The sequence below is a fragment of the Rhinolophus hipposideros genome (assembly GCF_964194185.1).
Source record: "Rhinolophus hipposideros genome assembly, chromosome: 5".
Lineage (NCBI taxonomy): Eukaryota > Metazoa > Chordata > Mammalia > Chiroptera > Rhinolophidae > Rhinolophus > Rhinolophus hipposideros.
The window spans coordinates 70575647-70596016 of NC_138051.1; the positions used below are offsets into that span (position 1 = coordinate 70575647).

At 42.0% G+C, this 20370-nt stretch overlaps 2 protein-coding genes and 1 pseudogene across 4 annotated transcripts in view; 2 read left to right on the forward strand and 1 right to left on the reverse strand.

Moving 5' to 3' along the window:
* SGPP1 (sphingosine-1-phosphate phosphatase 1) overlaps positions 1 to 1244 on the reverse strand; it is a 38394-nt gene extending 37150 nt beyond the window's left edge. For both annotated transcript variants that reach the window (XM_081047521.1, XM_081047522.1), the window contains exon 1: positions 352 to 1244. In XM_081047521.1, coding sequence (XP_080903647.1) covers positions 352 to 1050 — 699 coding nt within the window. In that variant the 5' untranslated portion in view covers positions 1051 to 1244. The remainder of the gene's footprint in view (positions 1 to 351) is intronic.
* The window catches only part of LOC308497900 (uncharacterized protein), a gene marked incomplete at its 5' end in the record, with an annotated part of 47926 nt that continues 28604 nt past the window's right edge, over positions 1049 to 20370 (forward strand). The window contains 4 exons of the mRNA XM_081048979.1: positions 1049 to 1106; positions 1148 to 1633; positions 6130 to 6242; positions 19224 to 19314. Of these exons, the coding sequence (XP_080905105.1) occupies positions 1049 to 1106; positions 1148 to 1633; positions 6130 to 6137 (552 nt within the window). The 3' untranslated portion in view covers positions 6138 to 6242; positions 19224 to 19314. The remainder of the gene's footprint in view (positions 1107 to 1147; positions 1634 to 6129; positions 6243 to 19223; positions 19315 to 20370) is intronic.
* On the forward strand, positions 12887 to 15353 carry LOC308497901 (60 kDa heat shock protein, mitochondrial-like; annotated as a pseudogene). Its single transcript has 2 exons — positions 12887 to 12989; positions 13560 to 15353. The product of its transcript is annotated as a 60 kDa heat shock protein, mitochondrial-like (transcript).

The following is a 20370-nucleotide window of genomic DNA, read 5'->3' on the forward strand; positions in this document are numbered from 1 at the left end:
ACAACTCATTACAAGGACATTATAATTAATCACAATTCCATTCGGTGCATCCCAAGAATTAAAACCGTTTAAAAACTCAACCAAAGCCCAACGATAATATATTCCTTCACGACGTTTTCCCTCGGGGTTCTAAGAAAGGCATTGCTATTACCATATAGTTTGAGGGCTAAATCTGTTTCCCCCACCGCTGAATTTTTTTACAACCTAAAAAGGAAAGGGCCTGCTTGCGGGCACTGGGAAAACCTGCGGGAAGAGGAGTTTGGGAGCGGAACGGCCAAATCGAGAGAATCGTGCCGGGCAAAGAGAACTCCGCGTTGTGGACCCCCCCCAGGCGACCGGAGGGACCCTTACCTGCCAGCGGCCGTAGGTGAGGAGGACCATGGAAATGGGGATGGCGGTGCCGGACATGGCATGCGTGGAGGGCATGCTGTACTCGGAGTTGTAGAAGACCTCCAACTTGATCACGGGCGGCGAGGCGGGCCGCGGCCAGCGGATGATGTCCTTGGTGCACTGGCCCAGGTACATGACCAGCACCCAGATGACCACGAGCCTCCGGCCGACCAGGGCGTCCAGATTCCAAATCCAGAAGGGGAAGAACAGAATGTAAAAGAGTTCGTTGCCCAGCTCCGTGCCGAAGCAGAACAGGTAGTAGAGCGGCCAGTTGCTCACGTGGGCCAGCTCGCCCTCCTCGTTCGTCAGCGAGTTTCGGCGCAGGGCGCCCGCCCGCCGCGGCGAGGCCGGGCCCGGCTCGGACGCCAGCCCGTTCCGCACGCCGTTGAGGGCGCCGCCGCCGCCGCCCGGCTTGGCGGGACACTGATTGCGGTCGCTTCCGGGGGTCCGGGGACCTCCGCACGCCTCCGGCTGCGGTTCTCGACGCCGACAGTCCCTGGGGAGCGGCGCTTCCTCCTCCTCATCCTCCCTCCGGTCGGCGGAGGCCACGGCCGAGCGGCTCAGCGGTGCTTCCACCCCGCACAGCCGCTGGAAACGGGCCACTTTCTGCGGCTCCTGCAGACGACCAGCCAGCAGCGCCAGGCTCTGCCTCAGCGACATGATAACGGGACCCGCGCGTCCTGCGACCCGGAGGACGGCAGCGGCAGGGCGGGCCGGTCCCCGGTGGAGCCCCAAACGTTCCCGCGCGCCCGGCCAGTGGCAGCGGCAGCGGCAGCGGCAGCACCTCCCCAGACCGGCGGGGCTCTGCCGGGTGACGGCGCCACAGGCCGCAGTACCCGCCGCGCGCTCCCGCCCCGCGCGCCCCGCCCTCGCCGGCGCGCGCTCCGCCACGGCCCGCGGCCTCCACGCGCCGGCGCGCGCCGCGCCCCGCCCCCACGGCGGCTCTGGGAGGGTCCCGGCTGCGCGCGTCGGCCCCGAGCGCCTCCGGCGGCACCTGGGTGTTCCCAGCGGGCCCCACCCCGGCCTGGAGTTCGTCTTACTCCCCGCCGCGCGCCGCGGCAGTCGGCGTGCGCGAGGTTGCGCGTCTCCGGTCTCCAACTTCAGCCTTCCTCCCCTGCGGGCTGGTGTTGCCGGCTTTCCTCTGTACAACGTTGGCTCAGAGAGGCCACGGTCCTGACGCTGGCTAGCTTCGCCGGTGCCAGTGGCCAAGCACCCGGACATCCTGCTGGCACAGAACCAAATGGTGAGTGGGGAATGAAGCGAAGTCACCACCACGCTCCCGGAATCGTTCGACTCAAGTAATCACAAGTAAACACCAAGCTGCCTCTGACAGTTGCTGTTCTGAAAGCCACGTGCCAGTTGACCAGTGGTGGCAAGACTACATGTAGATTCCTGGACAATACTGTGTCATTGATCAAATATTTTGGTATAAGTTAAGAGATCCCAGTTATTCTTGACTTACGTGTAGAATTTCCTTTTAATAAATTCTAAGCTAGGAGGCTAGCACCGAAACAATTGGTGGCTGAGTACAGCGCGTCGATTTTGGAAGTTTGATAAGGTTGATTAACGTTCCGTGTCTCGCAAGTTACAAATTTGACTTCTAGAAAGAATAGTTTTTATTAGAAGGTCTCAGAACTCTAATTCCAGTGAGTTATTTTGGGGAAGGTGAATGTCTATACTTACAGAATTTGAATCTCTTCCAAGAAAGAGACTGGAGAATTCCACTGCCCCTGGTTATTAGAAAGATTTCCTGCTTTTCCAGGGAGAGTTATTCTCCTCCTCCCACTCTACTTGCTAGGCTGTGACCATCCCTGCCCTCAAGTTGCTCACAGTATAAATGGGAGGCAGAGAATAGGCCCACCTCTAGAGTACAGAACAGATGGAAAGTGCTAAAACAGAGACATAAGGTGCTCTAGAAAGAAGAAACAAGATGACTAAGGACAGCAGCAGAAAAGGTGTTAGGTGATTCTGTTGAGCTGGACAGTAATTGAAAGCAAGATGTCAATAGATGGAGAAGCATCTTAGGAAAAGAGAAAATGAATAAAGACAGGATGGAAATGTGTAAAGGTGTATTTGATAAACAATAGTTCGTAGAGTACAGAGTAGGAAATTTAAGTGATTGGAATGGGGTTAGAAAGGGAAGATACTATCAAATTGTTAAGGCCTTGAATGCAAAGCTGGGGATTTAATTTTGTAGTCAGTAGGGAGTTTATGCAAGGCTTTCTTTCTTTTTTTAATTGGGGAAGAGGAACAGGACTTTATTGGGGAACAGTGTGTACTTCCGGGACTTTTCCAAGTCAAGTTGTGCTTTCAATCTTAGTTGTGGAGGGCGCAGCTCAGCTCCAGGTCCAGTTACGGTTCTTACTTGCAGAGGGCGCAGCCCACCATCCCTTGTGGGGGACCAACCAACAACCTTGTGGTTGAGAGCCCACACTCCAACCAACTGAGCCATCTGGCGCTGGCCCAAGTGGGAATTGAGCCTGCAGCCTTTGGCATTAGGTGCACGGAGCTCCAACCGCCTGAGCAACCAGGCGGGCCCTTGAAAGGCTTTTAAGAAAGGGAGTGACAACATCAGAACTGCTTTAGAAAGATAACTGAGAAGGAAATAAAACATCAATTGCCAGCCATCAGAGACCAAAGGCCAGGTAAATAATTAGAAGATGATTGCAGTAATCAGGTGAGAGAGTGAGGGCCTGCATTAGGGCTGTGGTTCTGAGCCCTGGGAGGAAAGATAGATTTGAGCAGGATTTTAGAACTAGGAAAATAAAGTGTTTCTTTTGAATTCATAGGTCTGCAGCCAAATAGGTTTGCAATATATACCTATATGCAATCATTATGCTGTATGCTTTAAACTAATACATTATTCTTTGTCAGTTATATCTGGATAAAACTGGGGAGTGGGAAACTGTTACTTAATAAGAAAATGATAATATTCATTTTAAACTGAATATTCATTAATATCCATTTATTTTCTTTTGCCTACCAGGAACCCAACTTAATTTTTTGTTTGTTAAGCTACAAAATTTGTACTTCCAAACTGCTTACCATAAATTATGACTATTACTGGAATATTTTTGACATGTAGATGTCAGTACATAGCACATTATGGACATCAATAGTGGTAATTATGGATTTGTTATTTTTGAAAGATTAAACCTATGTTTATTAAATTCTTACATAAATACCTAAGGATTTTTTTCTGTTTAAATGTTTCTTTTTATTAGTTTCAGGTGTACAAAGCAACATAGTTATTAGACATTTACACACCTTACAAAGTGGTAACCCCAACAAGTCTTCTATCCATCTGACACTATACATAGCTATTATAATATCATTGACTATGTTCCCTATACTGTACTTACATTCTGTGATAATATTTTTTAAATTCTAGTTGACATTCAATATTATATTAGTTTTAGGTGTATAGCATGGTGGTTAGGCATTTATATAATTTATGAAGTGATCCCCCTGGTAAGTCTAGTACCCATCTGACACTATACATTTATACCTAATGATTTTATCCTGCATTTTTGATTAGTTATATTTCTCAAAAGTAGGATGTCCTCTGAAGTCTCAAAAAGATGCCTACCATAGCACAAATGTAAATAAAATGTGATACACATAAAGCCTCATAATTAATAGTTCATGAATTTTCTGTCCTCTATGTTTTCTCTGCACCAACCTTTCAATCACCTCCCAAATATTCTTTAAAAAAAAAAACTCTTTACAGAAAAATGGTCTGAGAGTATTCCAGGCAACAAAATAAATGGTCTCACACCCACTTTATATTTAGCTCATGTAGGCTGAGATGACCAAGGAATTTTTCTCTTAACATATAGATTATTTATACTCAGTTTTATTTTACCCCATCTCTGTAGTACTTTTTTTAAACCATTTTTTCTTCCTAAGATTTTCCCTTTTTGTTACTTCTGTCTCTCCATCTCTACTTTTCTTATTTTTAAAATCTGATTCATGACTTTTCTATCCCAGAAATGATTGGAAATACAGGTGTATACCCAATATAGAAGATTTTTTTTTTTTTTGAGTTCAGAACTTGAAATCTCCAACCACATCTGCTCATTCATCATTCCAAACATTTTGGTAGGTCTTGATTTGCCCCTAATATTTTTATATTTGTAATATACTAAATTCTCCATTAATCAAAGTGGTTAACTTAATTTTCTAAAGAACATAAAGTGTTTTTATAAACTTTAGCTTTTGATGAACATATTCATAAGATGTTTGGAATATTTTCAAATGTATATTTTTGAAAGTACAGTAGAACAAACAACCTATCTTTTTTTGTCATTATTAAATTCTGGTAAAAAAAAAATATGTAACAAAAATTTACCATCTTGACCTTTTTAAAAAGCTATCTTTTTTGTGTGTGGTTATGTGAAGACTTTTAAGATCAGGATTTAGAAATGGACTCATAGAATTGTAGAGCTAGAAGGGGTTTAGAATCCATTTTATTGATTTCCTAGTTTTATGTGAATCATTCAGTTTATTAATGTAGTAAATTAAGCATTAATTGTGCTAGATTCCTGGAGATGCAATGTTATTAATGACAAATCTACTTTTAAAATGCTTAGTTCAAATCATCACTAAGAGTACTATCAAGTGCTATTATCCTTCTACCGTGTTTCCCCGAAAATCAGACCTAGCCAGACAATCAGCAATAAGGTGTCTTTTGGAGCAAAAATTAATATAAACCCTTATTTTACTATAATATAAGACTGCGTCTTATATAATATAATATAATGTAGGACCGGGTCTTATATTAATTTTTGCTCCAAAAGATGCATTAGAGCTGATTGTCCAGATAGGTCTTATTTTCGAGGACATACGGTAGGCTCCTGGATGAATTTTGAATTTTACTTCTCTGAATTCTCTCACCCATTCTTCTTTGTTCCCACTGTCACAACCTTAAGCCAGGTGACAAGGAAGGAACATTCCAGGAAGTGGTTGAGGATTTGTTTATGTTATGAAATGGGGTTTCAGAATTACAGTTGCATCTATGTAAGAAACCTATAATGGCTGTTTCAACTAGAACAAATTCTATGTTTTACCTTTTAATTCCATCATAATCAGTTTTTACCTAACAATCCAGTATTATTTCCAGTAGGAACAAGAATGCAGTCTCCACTCTGATCAGGCTTGTCTTTCATTCATAGACCACCTATATAACTAACACAAAGTCTCCTTCCCTTACCTGGAACACTGGCTTTCTTTCCTTCTACTTAACTATATCATGACTCATATACAAGGTTCATGTCTTTCATAAAGCACCTAAGAAAATGAACACCTGGGATAATCTTGCTAGCGCTCTGCAGAATTGATTCCTCTGGTGGCCACAGGTTAGACTTCTGTTGGGCCAAGGGAGTAGGCTCTCTGAGATTTTTGTGTTTTGGGCCAGTAAGAGCTTGGGGTGATCTTTCTCCAATGGCTAAAGCTATAACTTCTAAACTCAGAAACATAGTAGACATATTTCTCCCTTTAGAGAAAGCTGGTTGGCAGTGAGAAAAAGTGAAACTGCCATACAGACAGCAACAGAAACCAAAGATTTCAAAGGCTCCTGACAAGGTTTGAGCTTCCTGTTCTAGTTGTTCCTAAAGGTACCTCTATAGCTCTGCCTTTCTGATGCTTGACTGTTCAATTCTTCCTTGGATTTCATGAGTCAACAAGTTCCTCTTTCTATTTAAGTTTGTTTGAAGTTGGTTTCTGTTATTTTATTCACAGGTGGTTAGAGGCAGAATTAGAACCGGAAGCCAGAAGACGCAGAATTAGAAACGGAAGCCAGATCTGATGGCTGATCTAGTTTTGCCAACAAACAGTGCTGCTGTCCCTCAGAGGCAAGCATCCGTCTAATGCTTTTTTTTTTTTTTTTATTGGGGAAGAGGAACAGGACTTTCTTGGGAACAGTGTGTACTTCAGGCCTATTTTCCAAGTCAAGTTGTTGTCCTTTCAGTCTTAGTTGTGGAGGGCGCAGCTCAGCTCCAGGTCCAGTTGCCGTTTTCTAGTTGCAGGGGGCACAGCCCACCATCCCTTGCGGGAGTGGAATCGGCAACCTTGTGGTTGAGAGGACGCATTCTAATCAACTGAGCCATTAGGGAGCTCAGCGGCAGCTCAGCTCAAGGTGCCATGTTCAATCTTAGTTGCAGGGGGCGCTGCCCACCATCCCTTGTGGGACTCCGAGGAGTTGAACTGGCAACCTTGTGGTTGAGAGCCCACTGGGCCATGTGGGAATCGAACCGGCAGCCTTCAGAGTTAGGAGCATGGAGCTCTAACCGCCTGAGCCACCAGCCGGCCCTAATGCTTTTTCATTTCTACTAACATAGTGCTGGGAGCAAAGTGTCTTCGTTAAATGTCTACTGAATTTCCTCTGTGATCTTAGGCAAATAAATCACAATCTCAGAGGTATGAATCTTCAATGCAAAATGAGATGAATAAAAGTCCTACCTATCTTATAGGATTATGAAAAGGCTAAAATGACATTACATAGATAAGACATTTTAAAACTATAAAGTGAATTAATAACCACATGCATTTAATTGTAATATAGGAAATTGTACTGAGAGTGTGCTGGGGATAGACTATGCCTTGGAAATGTTATTTAGAGAACTGAAATGATATCTCACTATCATCTTAACGTCATTCAGATGTCCATCATTATCTCAAACTCAGCATATTCAGATAGAATGCATTGTCTTCCTCATACTTCTGCCTTCGTTCTCCAACCCCACAAATCTCTTCTCCACGCTGCTTTCAAAACTGCTTTCTGAAAGGCAGGCTTGATAACAATTGCACCCTGCTTAAAATCCTCCAATGTTTCCCTGTTGCCTTCAGGATAAAATTCAAATTTTACTTTGGCATTCACGAAGGACTAAATTTAGGTCTCTCAGTATACATGAGGAAGAACAGATGATTGAGGTCTAGTTTAGTCAGAACTTTAGGTTCACAGAGGCTGTTTGGCAACCTACCTGGCCTTTTGTTTTCTTCTCCCTCCCCGTGAGATATACAAACTGAAGGGACTTTAACAGGCAGAGTGAGGGAAGCTAGGTGTTATTCAGGCCTCACATACCAGGTCTTCACTATCTTGCCCCTGCCTCTCTCTCTTACCACTGCCCTGATACCTTCACTCTGTATTCAAGGATTCTGAAAAGAAGTTCCCTGAATATTCCATGTTTCTTAGTGCCTCTGTGTGTCGGTTCGTATTATTTCTGTCTTGATCTCACTTCCTTCCATTTCTCACTTGGCTGAGTCTTTCAAGACTGTCTCCTACACTAAATCATGAGTTAGTTGCTGACAAAAACAGTATCCTTGGGGGCGGGGAGTTTTCACTTTGTGAGAGATGTAAATGTGTATTACATTGTTTTGTACACCTGAAACTAATAAAAAAAAAAAAAACCAGTATCCTTGATTTCTATATCCCTAGCACCTAAATGTTTACTGAATTATGGAATCAGTAAATATAAATGAATAACCTTTGGAAATTCATTCCTATAAACTTCCCTAGAAAGATACTGAAGTCTAATGAGATTGTGAAAACGTATATAAGCTTTGGCTTGTTTCCAGTGCAGCTGTGGATTATAAGAGGTCATTCTCCTGTCTCGTTCTTATGCAAATCTTAGAGGAGACCTGATAAACCTTAGAGATGCCACAGTTTCTACTCAAACCGGTGGGTCCAATAGCTACTTGGTAGTAAATTCTTTGGAATTATTTGACTTAAATGATCCCAAAGAGGCAATAAGAAAGTGAAGCTTTTCCTTTTTGGATAGTCAATTTTGAAAATAAAGGTAACATTAACTGGATATCATTATGCAATGTGTACTATTTGATGTGCTTTACAGATGGTAAATAATTTAACCCTCACAGCAACCCAGTAAGGTAGGTCTTCTATCTTCATCCTACATATGAAAAACGGAAGCACAGAAACATTAAAGAATTAAAGCTCAAGGTCACAGAGCTAATAAGTAGTATAGCCTGGTTTCAAAGGTCTGAACCCAGAGCAACACTCTTAACACATCATGCTTCATTGCCCCCAAGAACTCTCAAAACTAATGGTTTAGACTTTGTTGTTCTCTAATTACCATTGTTATTTAGGAAATTCCATCTTCTACCTTATGGTAAACAACATTCAATTGCCTTCTGAGTCTTGAACTCTCACATTATATTAAGTTGCTCATTAAGATATAATGAACCTACCTTACATAAAATGTTACATGGAACCATAAAGGAAATAGAATAGTGTTCCATTCATTTTAATTAAAAGAATGAATATTGAATGCTTTCCAAATGCAAGGCATTAGGTTTAAAAACTAGAGAAGATACACAGAGGAATAAGGTACTGCCTTGCCCTCAAGAAACTTATAACCTAGAAGAGATAAAAAATGTATACAAGTTGCTGTAATAAAAGACTACTGTGTTAAATGCTTTAATGGAGGTACAGACAGTGTCTGGAAATAATAATAGAGGAGATTAATTCCCAAACAGGAAAAGAATAACATTTGTGTTGGACAGAAATTCTGAGTAGGGAATTTTGGAAGAAAAGCATTTGAGGCACAAAAAAAGAAAATGGATAAATACAATGAGACTGGAAAGAGAAAAGCAGGTTATTAGGAATTACTGCAAGGGTTCATGGAAGGAGGAAGAGATGAGCTTATGCCTCGTTACTGAAAGACTTAAAAACTTTGCTAGGGAATTTGGCCTTATTCTTAGGCAACAAAGAGGGAAAAAAGAGCAAGAAGTGCAAAAGAATGCTGAGATGGGAGTAGTAATCTTTAGGAAGATTCATTTGCTAGCAATGTGTAAAATTAAACAAAATTGGAGGCTAGAACAGTTAGTAATGGACAAGGATGAGGTCAGTAAGAGACTGAACAGGAGCAGTGGCAATGGAAAGAAGGTGGCAGATATAAGATATTCAGAAAATATCTCTATTTAGAATAAAATAATGTGAAATCAGTTTAAGAAATGTCATAATCAAAGATAGACTGTCAAATAAAAAATCTGAAAGGATTATCCAGGTGAAGATAGGGGGGAACTGTTGCTACAGGAGAACCCTGGGCAAAGACCTGTGAGCATCTCAAGAGGTGGACAAAAAGGGTGTTTCTTTTATAGAGAGGAATGAACAGGCTAGAAAGAACCAGGTTGGGGATGAAAGTTGTGGTGTGATGGGACAGTAGATGAGAGAATGTTTTACCCTGAGGGCAGCTTCTTCTCAGGGAGCTGCCCTTATGGAGGGGCCATATGCTGGCTTGGGCTCAGCATGTGGGCCAATGTTCAGGGTCCCGAGGAAAGGAAAGAGGCTTAGCCAAAGTTTGAATTAATATTGTTTGGTTCCTGTTGATTAGAAGAGACAAAACAATTCAACTACCGTATTTGCCGGCGTATAAGACGACTGGGTGTATAAGACGACCCCCTAACATTTCCACTCAAAATACAGAGTTTGTTATATACTCGCCATATAAGACTACCCCCTCTTCCGCACACCTTCCACACACCAAATAACTTTCAGTTTAAAATTTGTATCATACTTCTTTCTTTTGGCTGGTGCCATGATAGGGATGATAGGGGTTTGACTGGTCGACATTTTCTATGCTGTACTGTACAATGGTGCAGTATTGTGGTTGGCTGTTGGCTGTATACAAAGCCTGATTTGATTGGTCCCTGCTCCCTGTTTGCCCGCCCTGTCACTATAGCAGTCTGGTCCACCCTTGCATCAGCATCTCCCTGGGACCTCACTAGTGCGCAAGTGCGAGCTCTTCAACATTCTAACAGGCACCATGATAGCGCAAAATCCCGAATCTTCAATGCATATGTAAAGAAATATACGGTAACCCAAATTTACCACACTCGCAAAATCGCACACAGCCGACCATACACCCAGTATGGTATCGCGATTCGCGATTTTGCGCTATCATTTTGGGTGTATGCTCGGCTGTGTGCGATTTTGCGAGTGTGGTAAAATCGCATAACAGCCGAGCATACACCCAGCAGCGCTGCTGATGCCTGAACGGTATGTGGAATGAAGTGGGCGGGCATCGGGAGGCCACTATGGCACGGGGCAAGCACTATGGGCAGTCTATCTGAAGTGTACCTGGCGTATAAGACGACCCCCCCACTTGGAGGCATATTTTTCGGGGCCAAAAAATCGTCTTATACGCCGGCAAATACGGTAGTTATTTATGAAGCTAAGAATGGGAATTTGGAGGGTATATGTCTGACATTGTCATAGGTAAACAAGGCAGGCATCTTATCTAAGTTGTGGGCAAAAGTGGTTCCTTGCAGTAAGCTATTTGCACAAAAGGGTTAGGGGACTTGTTAACCTTCATTTGACAGTGAGCTTTGTCAAAATAAGGAGGCATTACTTTATACCCAGATTCCTACTGAGGAGTGAAAGTGTTGCTATTTTTTGGATATCAACCCAAACCTATTTGAGTTTCATTTCAACACCTAGGCATATTTGTTTACTCTGACACACGACATCCAGTACATACAGGACAAAGACTCTAGCATATTAAAATTTATTTGGAGCATAGTCATTTCATTGTTTTCAAAGCCATTCTTATTACAACTTAATGCCCTGGGCTAGTCACTAAGAATAGGAGTACTTGCCAAGTACTAAAATTACTGCTTGAAGGTAAACTGCAACAAGAATTACAACAAGAGCTGACATGAAGCAACCTAAGATTTTCCCAGGGTGAGACTAGGAAAAGCTGATAGTTAAACCATCAAGTCAAGAGACAGACATCAACCACTGACAAAAACTTTCTCCTTGACCAAGCCTGAGAAGGGCTCCTTCAGCCCTCTTCTCACCTACGTCCCAAATTTGTGCTCTGTCCTTGGCTATTGAGTCCAGTTTTCGCAGGAATCCTGTTGAGTCAGTTTAGTGAAAATCCCCCACCCTGGGTATCTAATCACTCTCCATATCAGATCAAACTCCTCATCCTGCATCCTTGATATCTTATCAACTTGACCTACCTTCAGCAAGAATCCTGTTGTTTACTAAGAATCCTCCTTAGTAATTTTTCCTCTTAGTAATTCCCCATCCACTGATCTCTACCATCCTCCTTGGCTATAAATCTTCACCATCCTTGTTGTGTTCAGAGTTGAGCCTACTCTGTCTCCCCTACCACAAAACCTGCATCACAGTAGTCCCTCTTGAATAACATCTTCGTTACTGTCTTTAACGAGTGTAGCCCTGGGGAGAAGGGCAGGGCACTCTGGAATGGGTTCACCCTGAGAGAGGGGCCAAAGAGAAGGCTATGCCTTGGAAAGCACAGTGTCCAGTAAGCTCTTGCTAGCTTTTGCTTGGGTATTCTTCCATGACTAAGAATCTTTGTGGTGTTGCCTGAGGAAAATGTCCTCTAGAGCGTAAAGCAATCCTATAGGGACATCCATGGTATTTAGCTTGTCTAGAGATAGGCACGTAAAGGCTGGTTTTTCCTAGAAGTTTGTTCAGACTCTACAGATCTCAAGTTAACATGGGAAATTGTGCCGCTGAGGCTAACGAGCCCCAAACAGCCAGCCTCCCATTAATACAAAGATGGTTGAAATGAGGATCCTTTTATATGTCTAACTTAATTTATATGTGCACAATTAGATAAAGCTAGCTATAAAATTAGGCAGAATGAATGGGACATATATTTAATGGGCCTCTTGAAGCTTCAATAAGAGGATTTAGATAAGTTGGTCAACCTATAATGTCATTTAGGTGTCGACCCAATTCTTTCAGGTTGTATAATGGCTGTACTTATTTTAAAAAGGGGACGGTCATTTGGAACTTGACTTGACTATAAAAAGCTCCAAAACAAAAATTGTATCCAAGTTTTCTCTGTTTGTGTCTGTCTGTGTAAGTCTGTATAAGTATGTTGTAAATGTGAGATAATTTTCTACTGCTGGGTGGCATTATTAAAATTAATTCAAAGGCAAGGGCTTGTAAGGGTTGGGTATTCTAAAATTCTCAGAAATATAGAAACTAACTCAAATGCTTTTCAGGTTCTGGTGATCTAAGAGTAATCCTTAGTAAATAAAAGCTAGCTTAAGTTTGTTGGTTGTAAGTAAAACAGACATGTCTTTATTTTGCCTGCATTTTACAAAAATAAGTTAATGTTAATAACTGACTTTTATGTCTATGAAAAGTTTCTAGGTGTTATAAAGTGTCTAAGCTAAAGAATGCTAACTGGTTACATCTTAGTTTTCATTAGTTACTGAGGTTCTAAGGGTGAAAATCTCAATATATGTAGGAATAACTTTGCGATATATAGAAGTGCCCCTAGAACACCTCAAAGATTTGTTTTTATGTGAAATTGCAAGGGAAACATTGTGAAGTAAGTGATGAAAAACTTTTAAGGTACATTGTATGGGTAAACAATGGTTGTAAATTAAACAAGAGAGAAATCCAAGAGAGCTGTTGGTTCTTCCCAGCTCCCTGGCATCCCAATTTTTGGGTTTTTACATTGTTTTATGCATCATAGTGCATTTAAGCTGGACTTAGATGAAGGAACACATGAGTGACATTATTGAAAGGAGACATTTCCGGCAGCCAGCGTATCTGGCCGGCAGCCATCATAAGCAGCTGTGGGCTGCTGTGGGTTACCGTGTGCTACCATGAGTGGCCGTTGGCCACTGTGAGTGGCTGGCAGCCAACGTGAGTGGCCGGCAGCTGGCAGAGAGCTGCCGTGAGCTGCTGTGAGTGGCCTACGGACAGCTGGTGACCAACTGCCTCAGCCGCTGGGAGCGCAATAATACCAGCATGGGCCAGGGAGCTAGCTGTGTCCTACACAACTAGACTGAGAAACAATGGCTTGAATCTGAGTGGGTGGGAGATGGAAGAAGAGGGGGAATAAAAAGGAAATGTCCAAATATGTAGAGAATTTTTATGAGTTTGTTTAGCTCAAACTGACAGACATATGCCAGGGAGCAAGATCTCAAATGCTTTGGAGAGTAACAGTTTTACAGTTTCTTTATGCATGTGGAATTAGGGAGGGAATGTAAGGAGGATTACATAAGAGTGGGAGGAAACAAGGCAGGAATTAGATTTCAAGATTATGTGCTTTCTTAAGGTTGATTACACCTTCAGGTGGTATGAGTTCTGGCATTTCTAAGGTGTGTTAACCTAGATGCACAAGAACAATGGACAGAGCTTGCTTAAAAACTTTCCACTAAAGAGTTATATAGCCCTCATTCGCCACCATCGACTTGCCTTGCTGCTTGCACGCCCTGCTGCTGCCCCGCAGAAATCCTTCGATTACATGAAGTCCTTTGCCAGATTAGGCCAGTGTCCAGGGTACTGGCATCCTGTCTCACTCGGGCATTTGCCAAAGATGTAAAGTTTGGTGCAGATGCCTAAGCTTAATGCTTTAAGGTGTAGAACTTTTAGCCAATGCTGTAGCCGTTCCTATGGAGCCAAAGGGAAGAACAGTGATTATTGAACAGAGTTGGGGGAGTCCAAAGTTACAAAAGATGATGTGACCATTGCAAAGTCAATTGACTTAAAAGATAAATACAAAAATATTGGTGCTAAACTTGTTCAGGATGTTGCCAATAATACAAATGAAGAGGCTGGGGATGGCACCACAACTGCTGCTGTACTGGCACACTCTATTGCCAAGGAAGGCTTTGAGAAGATTAGTAAAGGTGATAATCCAGTGGAAATCAGGAGCGGTGTGATGTTAGTTGTTGATGCTGTAATTGCTGATCTTAAGAAGCAGTCTAAACCGGTGACAACCCCTGAAGAAATTGCTCAGTTTGCTACAATTTCTGCAAATGGAGACAAAGACATTGGTAATATCATTTCTGATGCAATGAAAAAAGTTGGAAGAAAGAGTGCCATCACAATAAAGGATGGAAAAACACTGAATGATGAATTAGAAATTATTGAAGGCACGCAGTTTGATCGAGGTTATATTTCTCCATACTTTATTAATGCAACAAAAGGTCAGAAGTGTGAACTTGAAGATGTCTATGTTCTATTGAGTGAAAAAAAAAATTTCTAGTGTCCAGTCCATTGTACCTGCTCTTGAAATTGCCAATGCTCACCGTAAGCCCTTGGTCATAATTGCTGAAGATGTTGATGGAGAAGCTCTAAGTACACTCGTTTTGAACAGGCTAAAAGTTGGTCTTCAGGTTGTAGCAGTTAAAGCTCCAGGTTTTGGTGACAATAGAAAGAACCAGCTTAAAGACATGGCTATTGCTACTGGTGGTGCAGTGTTTGGAGAAGAAGGATTGACTCTAAATCTTGAAGATGTTCAGCCTCATGACTTAGGAAAAGTTGGGGAGGTCATTGTGACCAAAGACGATACCATGATCTTGAAAGGAAAAGGTGATAAGGCTCAGATTGAAAAACGTATTCAAGAAATCATTGAGCTGTTAGATATCACAACTAGTGAATATGAAAAGGAAAAACTAAGTGAACGTCTGGCAAAAGTCTCAGATGGAGTAGCTGAGCTGCAGGTTGGTGGGACTAGTGATGTTGAAGTGTATGAAAAGAAAGACAGAGTAACAGATGTCCTGAATGTTACATGAGCTGCTTTTGAGAAAGGCATTGTTCTGGGAGGGGGTTGTGCCCTGCTTCAGTGCATTCCAGCTTTGGGCTCCTTAATCCCAGCTAATGAAGATCAAAAAATTGGTATAGAAATTATTTTTAAAAACACTCAAAATTCCTGCAATGACCATTGCTAAGAATGTAGGCGTTGAGGGATCATTGATAGTTGAGAAAATTATGCAAAGTTCCTCAGAAGTTGGTTATGACGCTATGCTTGGAGATTTTGTGAACATGGAGGAAAAAAAGGAATCATGGATCCGACTAAAGTTGTGAGAACTGCTTTATTGGATGCTTCTGGAGTGGCCTCTCTGTTAACTACAGCAGAAGTTGTAGTCACAGAAATTCCTAAAGAAGAGAAAGACCCTGGAATGGGCGGAATGAAGGAATGGGAGGCAGTATGGGAGGTGGCATGTTCTAATTTCTAAAATAGTGCTTTACCGTTATTAATGGGAACTGTGAGAGGAAGCTTCAAGGCAGTGCTCCTCACCTATAACGTCAGAGGAGTCAGTTGAAGGAAATGACTGAAGAAAAGGCTGGCTGGTGTTTAAGAAAATCACTATAACCATCAGTTACTGGTTTCAGTTGACAATATACAATGGTTTACTGCTGTCATTGTCCATGCCTACAGATAATATATTTTGTATTTTTGAATAAAAAGACATTTGTAGGGCCGGCCTAGTGGCTCAGGCGGTTGGAGCTCCCTGATCCTAATTTCGAAGGCTGCCAGTTTGATTCCCACATGAGCCAGAAGGGTCTCAACCACCAGGTTGTCGGTTCAACTCCTTGACTCCTGCAAGGGATGGGCTCCATCCCCTGCAACTAAAATTGAACGTGTCACCTTGAGCTGAGCTGCCACTGAGCTCCCGGTAGCTCAGTTGGTTGGAGCACGTCCTCTCAACCACAAGGTTGCTGGTTCCACTCCCAGGCTGCGCCCCCTGCAACTAGCAACAGCAACTGGACCTGGAGCTGAGCTGCGCCCTCCACAACTAAGACTGAAAGGACAACAACTTGAAGCTGAACAGCACCCTCCACAACTAAGATTGAAAGGACAACAACTTGACTTGGAAAAAAGTCCTGGAAGTACACACTGTTCCCCAATAAAGTCCTGTTCCCCTTCCTCAGTAAAATATTTTTAAGAAATTAAAAATCTAAAAAAAATCTAAAAAAGAAAAAAAGACATTTGTACATTCCTGATGATTTAAGTGCAAGAGCCATGTACCAATTGTAGTGCTTTCAACTTAAATCTGAGGCATTTTTACTATTATTCTGTTAAAATCAGGATTTAGTGATTGCCATCATCCGATGAGAAGAAGCAGCCTTTCTGTGGAGAGTAAGAATAATTGTGTACAAAGTAGAAAAATATCCAGTTATATGACAACCTTTGTGTAATAAAAATTTATTTTAAAATTTATAAAAAAGTTATAGGCCTGGGGTGTGACTACCCACGTTGAACCCCCCAGTTAGGAATTTATGATTTATTACAGCACCCCTTTTCTATCCACATTTCTTGGACATAAATATGGAATACATGTTGAACTATTTATTAGGTTGGCTCAAAAGTAATTGCAATTTTTGCAATTATTTTTACTATTTTTTAAAATTTTTTTATTGGGGAAGGGGAACAGGACTTTATTGGGGAACAGTGTGTACTTCCAGGACTTTTTTCCAAGTCAAGTTGTTGTCCTTTCAATTTTAGTTGTGGAGGGCGCAGCTCAGCTCCAGGTTCAGTTGCCTGTTGCTAGTTGCAGGGGGCACAGCCCACCATCCCTTGTGGGGAGTCGAACCGACAACCTTGAGGTTGAGAGGACGTGCTCCAACCAACTGAGCCACCTGGGAGGCAGCTCAGCTCAAGGTGCCATGTTCAATCTTAGTTGCAAGGGGAGGAGCCCCACCATCCCTTGTGGGACTCGAGGAGTTGAACCGGCAACCTTGTGGTTGAGAGCCCACTGGCCCATGTGGGAATCAAACCGTCAGCCTTTAGAGTTAGAAGCATGGAGCTCTAACCGCCTGAGCCACCGGGCCAGCCCCTGCAATTATTTTTAACCTTTTAAACCGCGATTACTTTTGCACCAACCTAATACCAGTGAAATGTCACGATGCCTGCAACTTACTTTCAAATGGTTCAGAGAGAGAAAAAATGCTAACAAGTATTGAACCAGGCAAAGATTATGTGTAGATTTATTACACTATAATGCCCTCTTTTCTGTAGATTTGAAATAAAAAGTTGGAAGAGCATGATGTAAACAAAAAGATTTTGAAGTCTACAAAAAAACGGGGGGGGGGGGGAGTTTCCCCTTGAAGTTTTTTTGTAAAGAAGTAATACCCATGACTTTTAGAGGCTAAATAAAACCTATTTAACTAGTAAATCACATTTTATAATAATTTGACTGAAATATAGGTTTATGACTGAATGCTAAACTTTCGTCTTCCAAGAAATTTTTAAATGAAGGCAATATAGATAACGCAAAACAAATTTGCAAAATGGGATTTTTCTGGTATCAGACCAGGATAATAAAAATTGGGGGGATAACTATTGTGGGTAGAAAATATGACTAAATCTGGGCATGTCTGGTCACAGATAAAACTGACATGCTAGTCTACAGACTGGATCAATGGCATACCTGAAAGGTTAGAAGAGTATTTTACAAAGAGCTCCATTGTGTTTGCGTCAGTGAATGCTGAGGGGGAGGTGGGAGGAGATGGCATCAGAGCCTGGGGGTGGGCTGACAAGTAGGAGCAGGACCCCTGGAAAGAAGGAGGGAGAGAAGGAGGGAAGGAAAGATGGAGGGAGGGAAGGCAGAGCTGTTCCCTGGGATCTGGAGTTACTTAGGAGACAGCCAGAGGGGAGAAATCCCTGCCTTCTCCCTTCTTCCCCTCTAACCTTTCACCAGTGCTTCTCAATAGCCACACCTATGGAGAAGTCTGGCAAGAGAGTTTGGGAAAAGTAATTTTTTGTGATAAAAAACAGAGTAGGGAAAAGGAATGGAGGGCAAGGAATGGATCTGAGAGCAAGTTGCTAGAGAAGAGGCACACTGTTACATCTTTTTGCTCTTTTTCTGAAATTTCTCACATTTACAGTCATTTGTGATAGGCTTTTTAGAAACAACAGGAGATATGAACTTCTACTAATAAATAGTAATTGTTGAGTTCATTTATGACTAACGAGAAAACAGAATTTGAAAATAGTGTGTTCTAACTATATCTGGACTTAATACAGGATTGTTACAAAATAACAAATTCATTTTGCATCTTCAGCAAATAGTGAAATATTTTTAATAATTTTTATCTGCCATTAGTATCACCTAACTAATGTTTGAACAAAAATATCCAGAGTGGAATTAGCTTTCCAGGAGAATTTACAATCTTAAATTTTGAATACCTATTTGCCTGAAGGTAGAGCATCATCCCTGTGATATTGAAACAGCTGTTGGGAGAGCTGGTATAAACTGGGGAGCGGTTTCTTTGTTATTGTATGGTTAAGTACCTATTATACTCAGCTATCCACAGGCAGGGAATTGTACAGTATTACAGAAGCACAGATTTGGCAGTGGTGATAAGCTCCTTTAATTATTCTCTTCTAGTTGGACTGTTCTCTCAATAGGGAAAACATTCTGAGACAACGTTTTTTAGACTTTTCAGTCTGTAGAACACGTCAGGGCTTCCCTTTAAAAAGGGGGAAAACAACAACAGCAACAAAACCCCTTGCATTTCACCTATGCTGCCTGCTTGCACTTCCCTCTGTAAAGAAAACTTCCCTGGGAAGAAAGGGACAAAAATGCCCTTTGACCTACTTCTTTCTCAGGTCGATCACTTTAGGATACTAGAAGGAAGTGAATGAGGATGGGATTGAAGGTTGGTGGTAGAATGGAGAGAGAAATGAAGAAAATGGGGGAGACAACAAGATCTAGTTGGATCATGTTTTGAAAGTCAGGTGATGAGTTAGTTCATGGTTAGAAAGTCATCATGAGATGCAGTGTCTCAAAGATCATAGAAAGGCATATATGTTTTATTCAGCTTGTGCAATTATTTTGTCAAGTTTTAAGTTATTTAACATTAAAAATTGAGAATTACATTTAAAAATCTAAATGCTAGCGTCTCTTCTAAATTGGGATGCTCTGGCCACACTGGGCCCTTATTCTTGCATGGCAAACTTTTGCTGGGGCAGGCCCTTGTGAGTTCTGTACATCCCAGCTTCCCCTGGTTCAGATGCTAGAACCAGACCCATGCACGTCACTCACCTGTCCTCTGTAAGCAAGCAATCCTCTTTTCTTTCTTCTCTTCATTCTAGACTGGCTAAGGATTTGCAGTAGCTCTCACCCTCATATTTTCTCCTTCTCCTGAAGTAATTGAATCAGTGAAACCCCAGCTCAGAAATTCTAGTAAGTACTCCCATGATGCATCATCTCAAATGCTTTGTGAAAGAAGGGATATTTGAAAGTGATTGTGTGATTACATATATAAACACATCTTTGCCTACAATAAAAAGAATTTGCATTGACTTCACATGAAATTAGATTATAAAACCAGCACAGTTTTTAAAAACTAGGAAAAAGGGCAAATATCCAGTAATAAAGGTTAACTGGCTGAGGTTAAGTCCTTGTGCTGTATGCTCACTTTGAGTCTCCTTTTGTAGCAGTTACCCAGTTACAGTTTATTTGATGCCTTGCAGTCCTGCTAGACCATAAGTTCCTGATGGCAGGGGCTCTCTCAGTCTGTTATATTGCCACATTCCCAAGCGAATAGCAACGAGGTTCATTGGTTCAACAAACAGATGAAAATATATCAAGAAACATTTTAGCAAAGCTATACTAATCAAACATACAATGATTTTTCAGATTCCTAGCAACTTCTAGATTCCTAGAACAAAGAGAGAAGCAGCCAAGCAGCTTGTGCTGTGGCCTGTCCATATTCTAGGATTAGCCTCTCACCCAGAAAGCAGTGTTGAAAAACGAACACTCTAGCTAAGAAAGTCACTCTGCATTCCTCGTTGTTAGTGCCTTGAGGAGCAGAGTACAGGGTCCACACTGGCCTGGGTTTCACAACAGAACTTTGGACTCTTGGAGGAACACAGTCATAGAGGTACTTAGTGGTTTTCCGATGGGAACCCAGTTGATGAACAAAACACAAACGTTGTTACTTGCAGTGAGGGTTTAGGAGATGGCAGAATCCCCTTACTAGTCCTGGCCAACAGGATTAGCACAGGACAAGCTGAATTTGTAGGAAGTAACCAGAACTAATGCACCAAACTTCCCACCTTCAGGACTGATCCCAGTGTCTTGGGTAGGGTCGAGACTGTGGTGGCCGGGGAACACTCTAAGAATAGAGACTCAGGTGGGCCATTATAAGGCCTATGGGCAATAGTCATTTCATCTCATGATGTGTCTTACTGTGGCATAGTGATGTGAGAAAATGTAATAAAAATAGTAAAATAATAG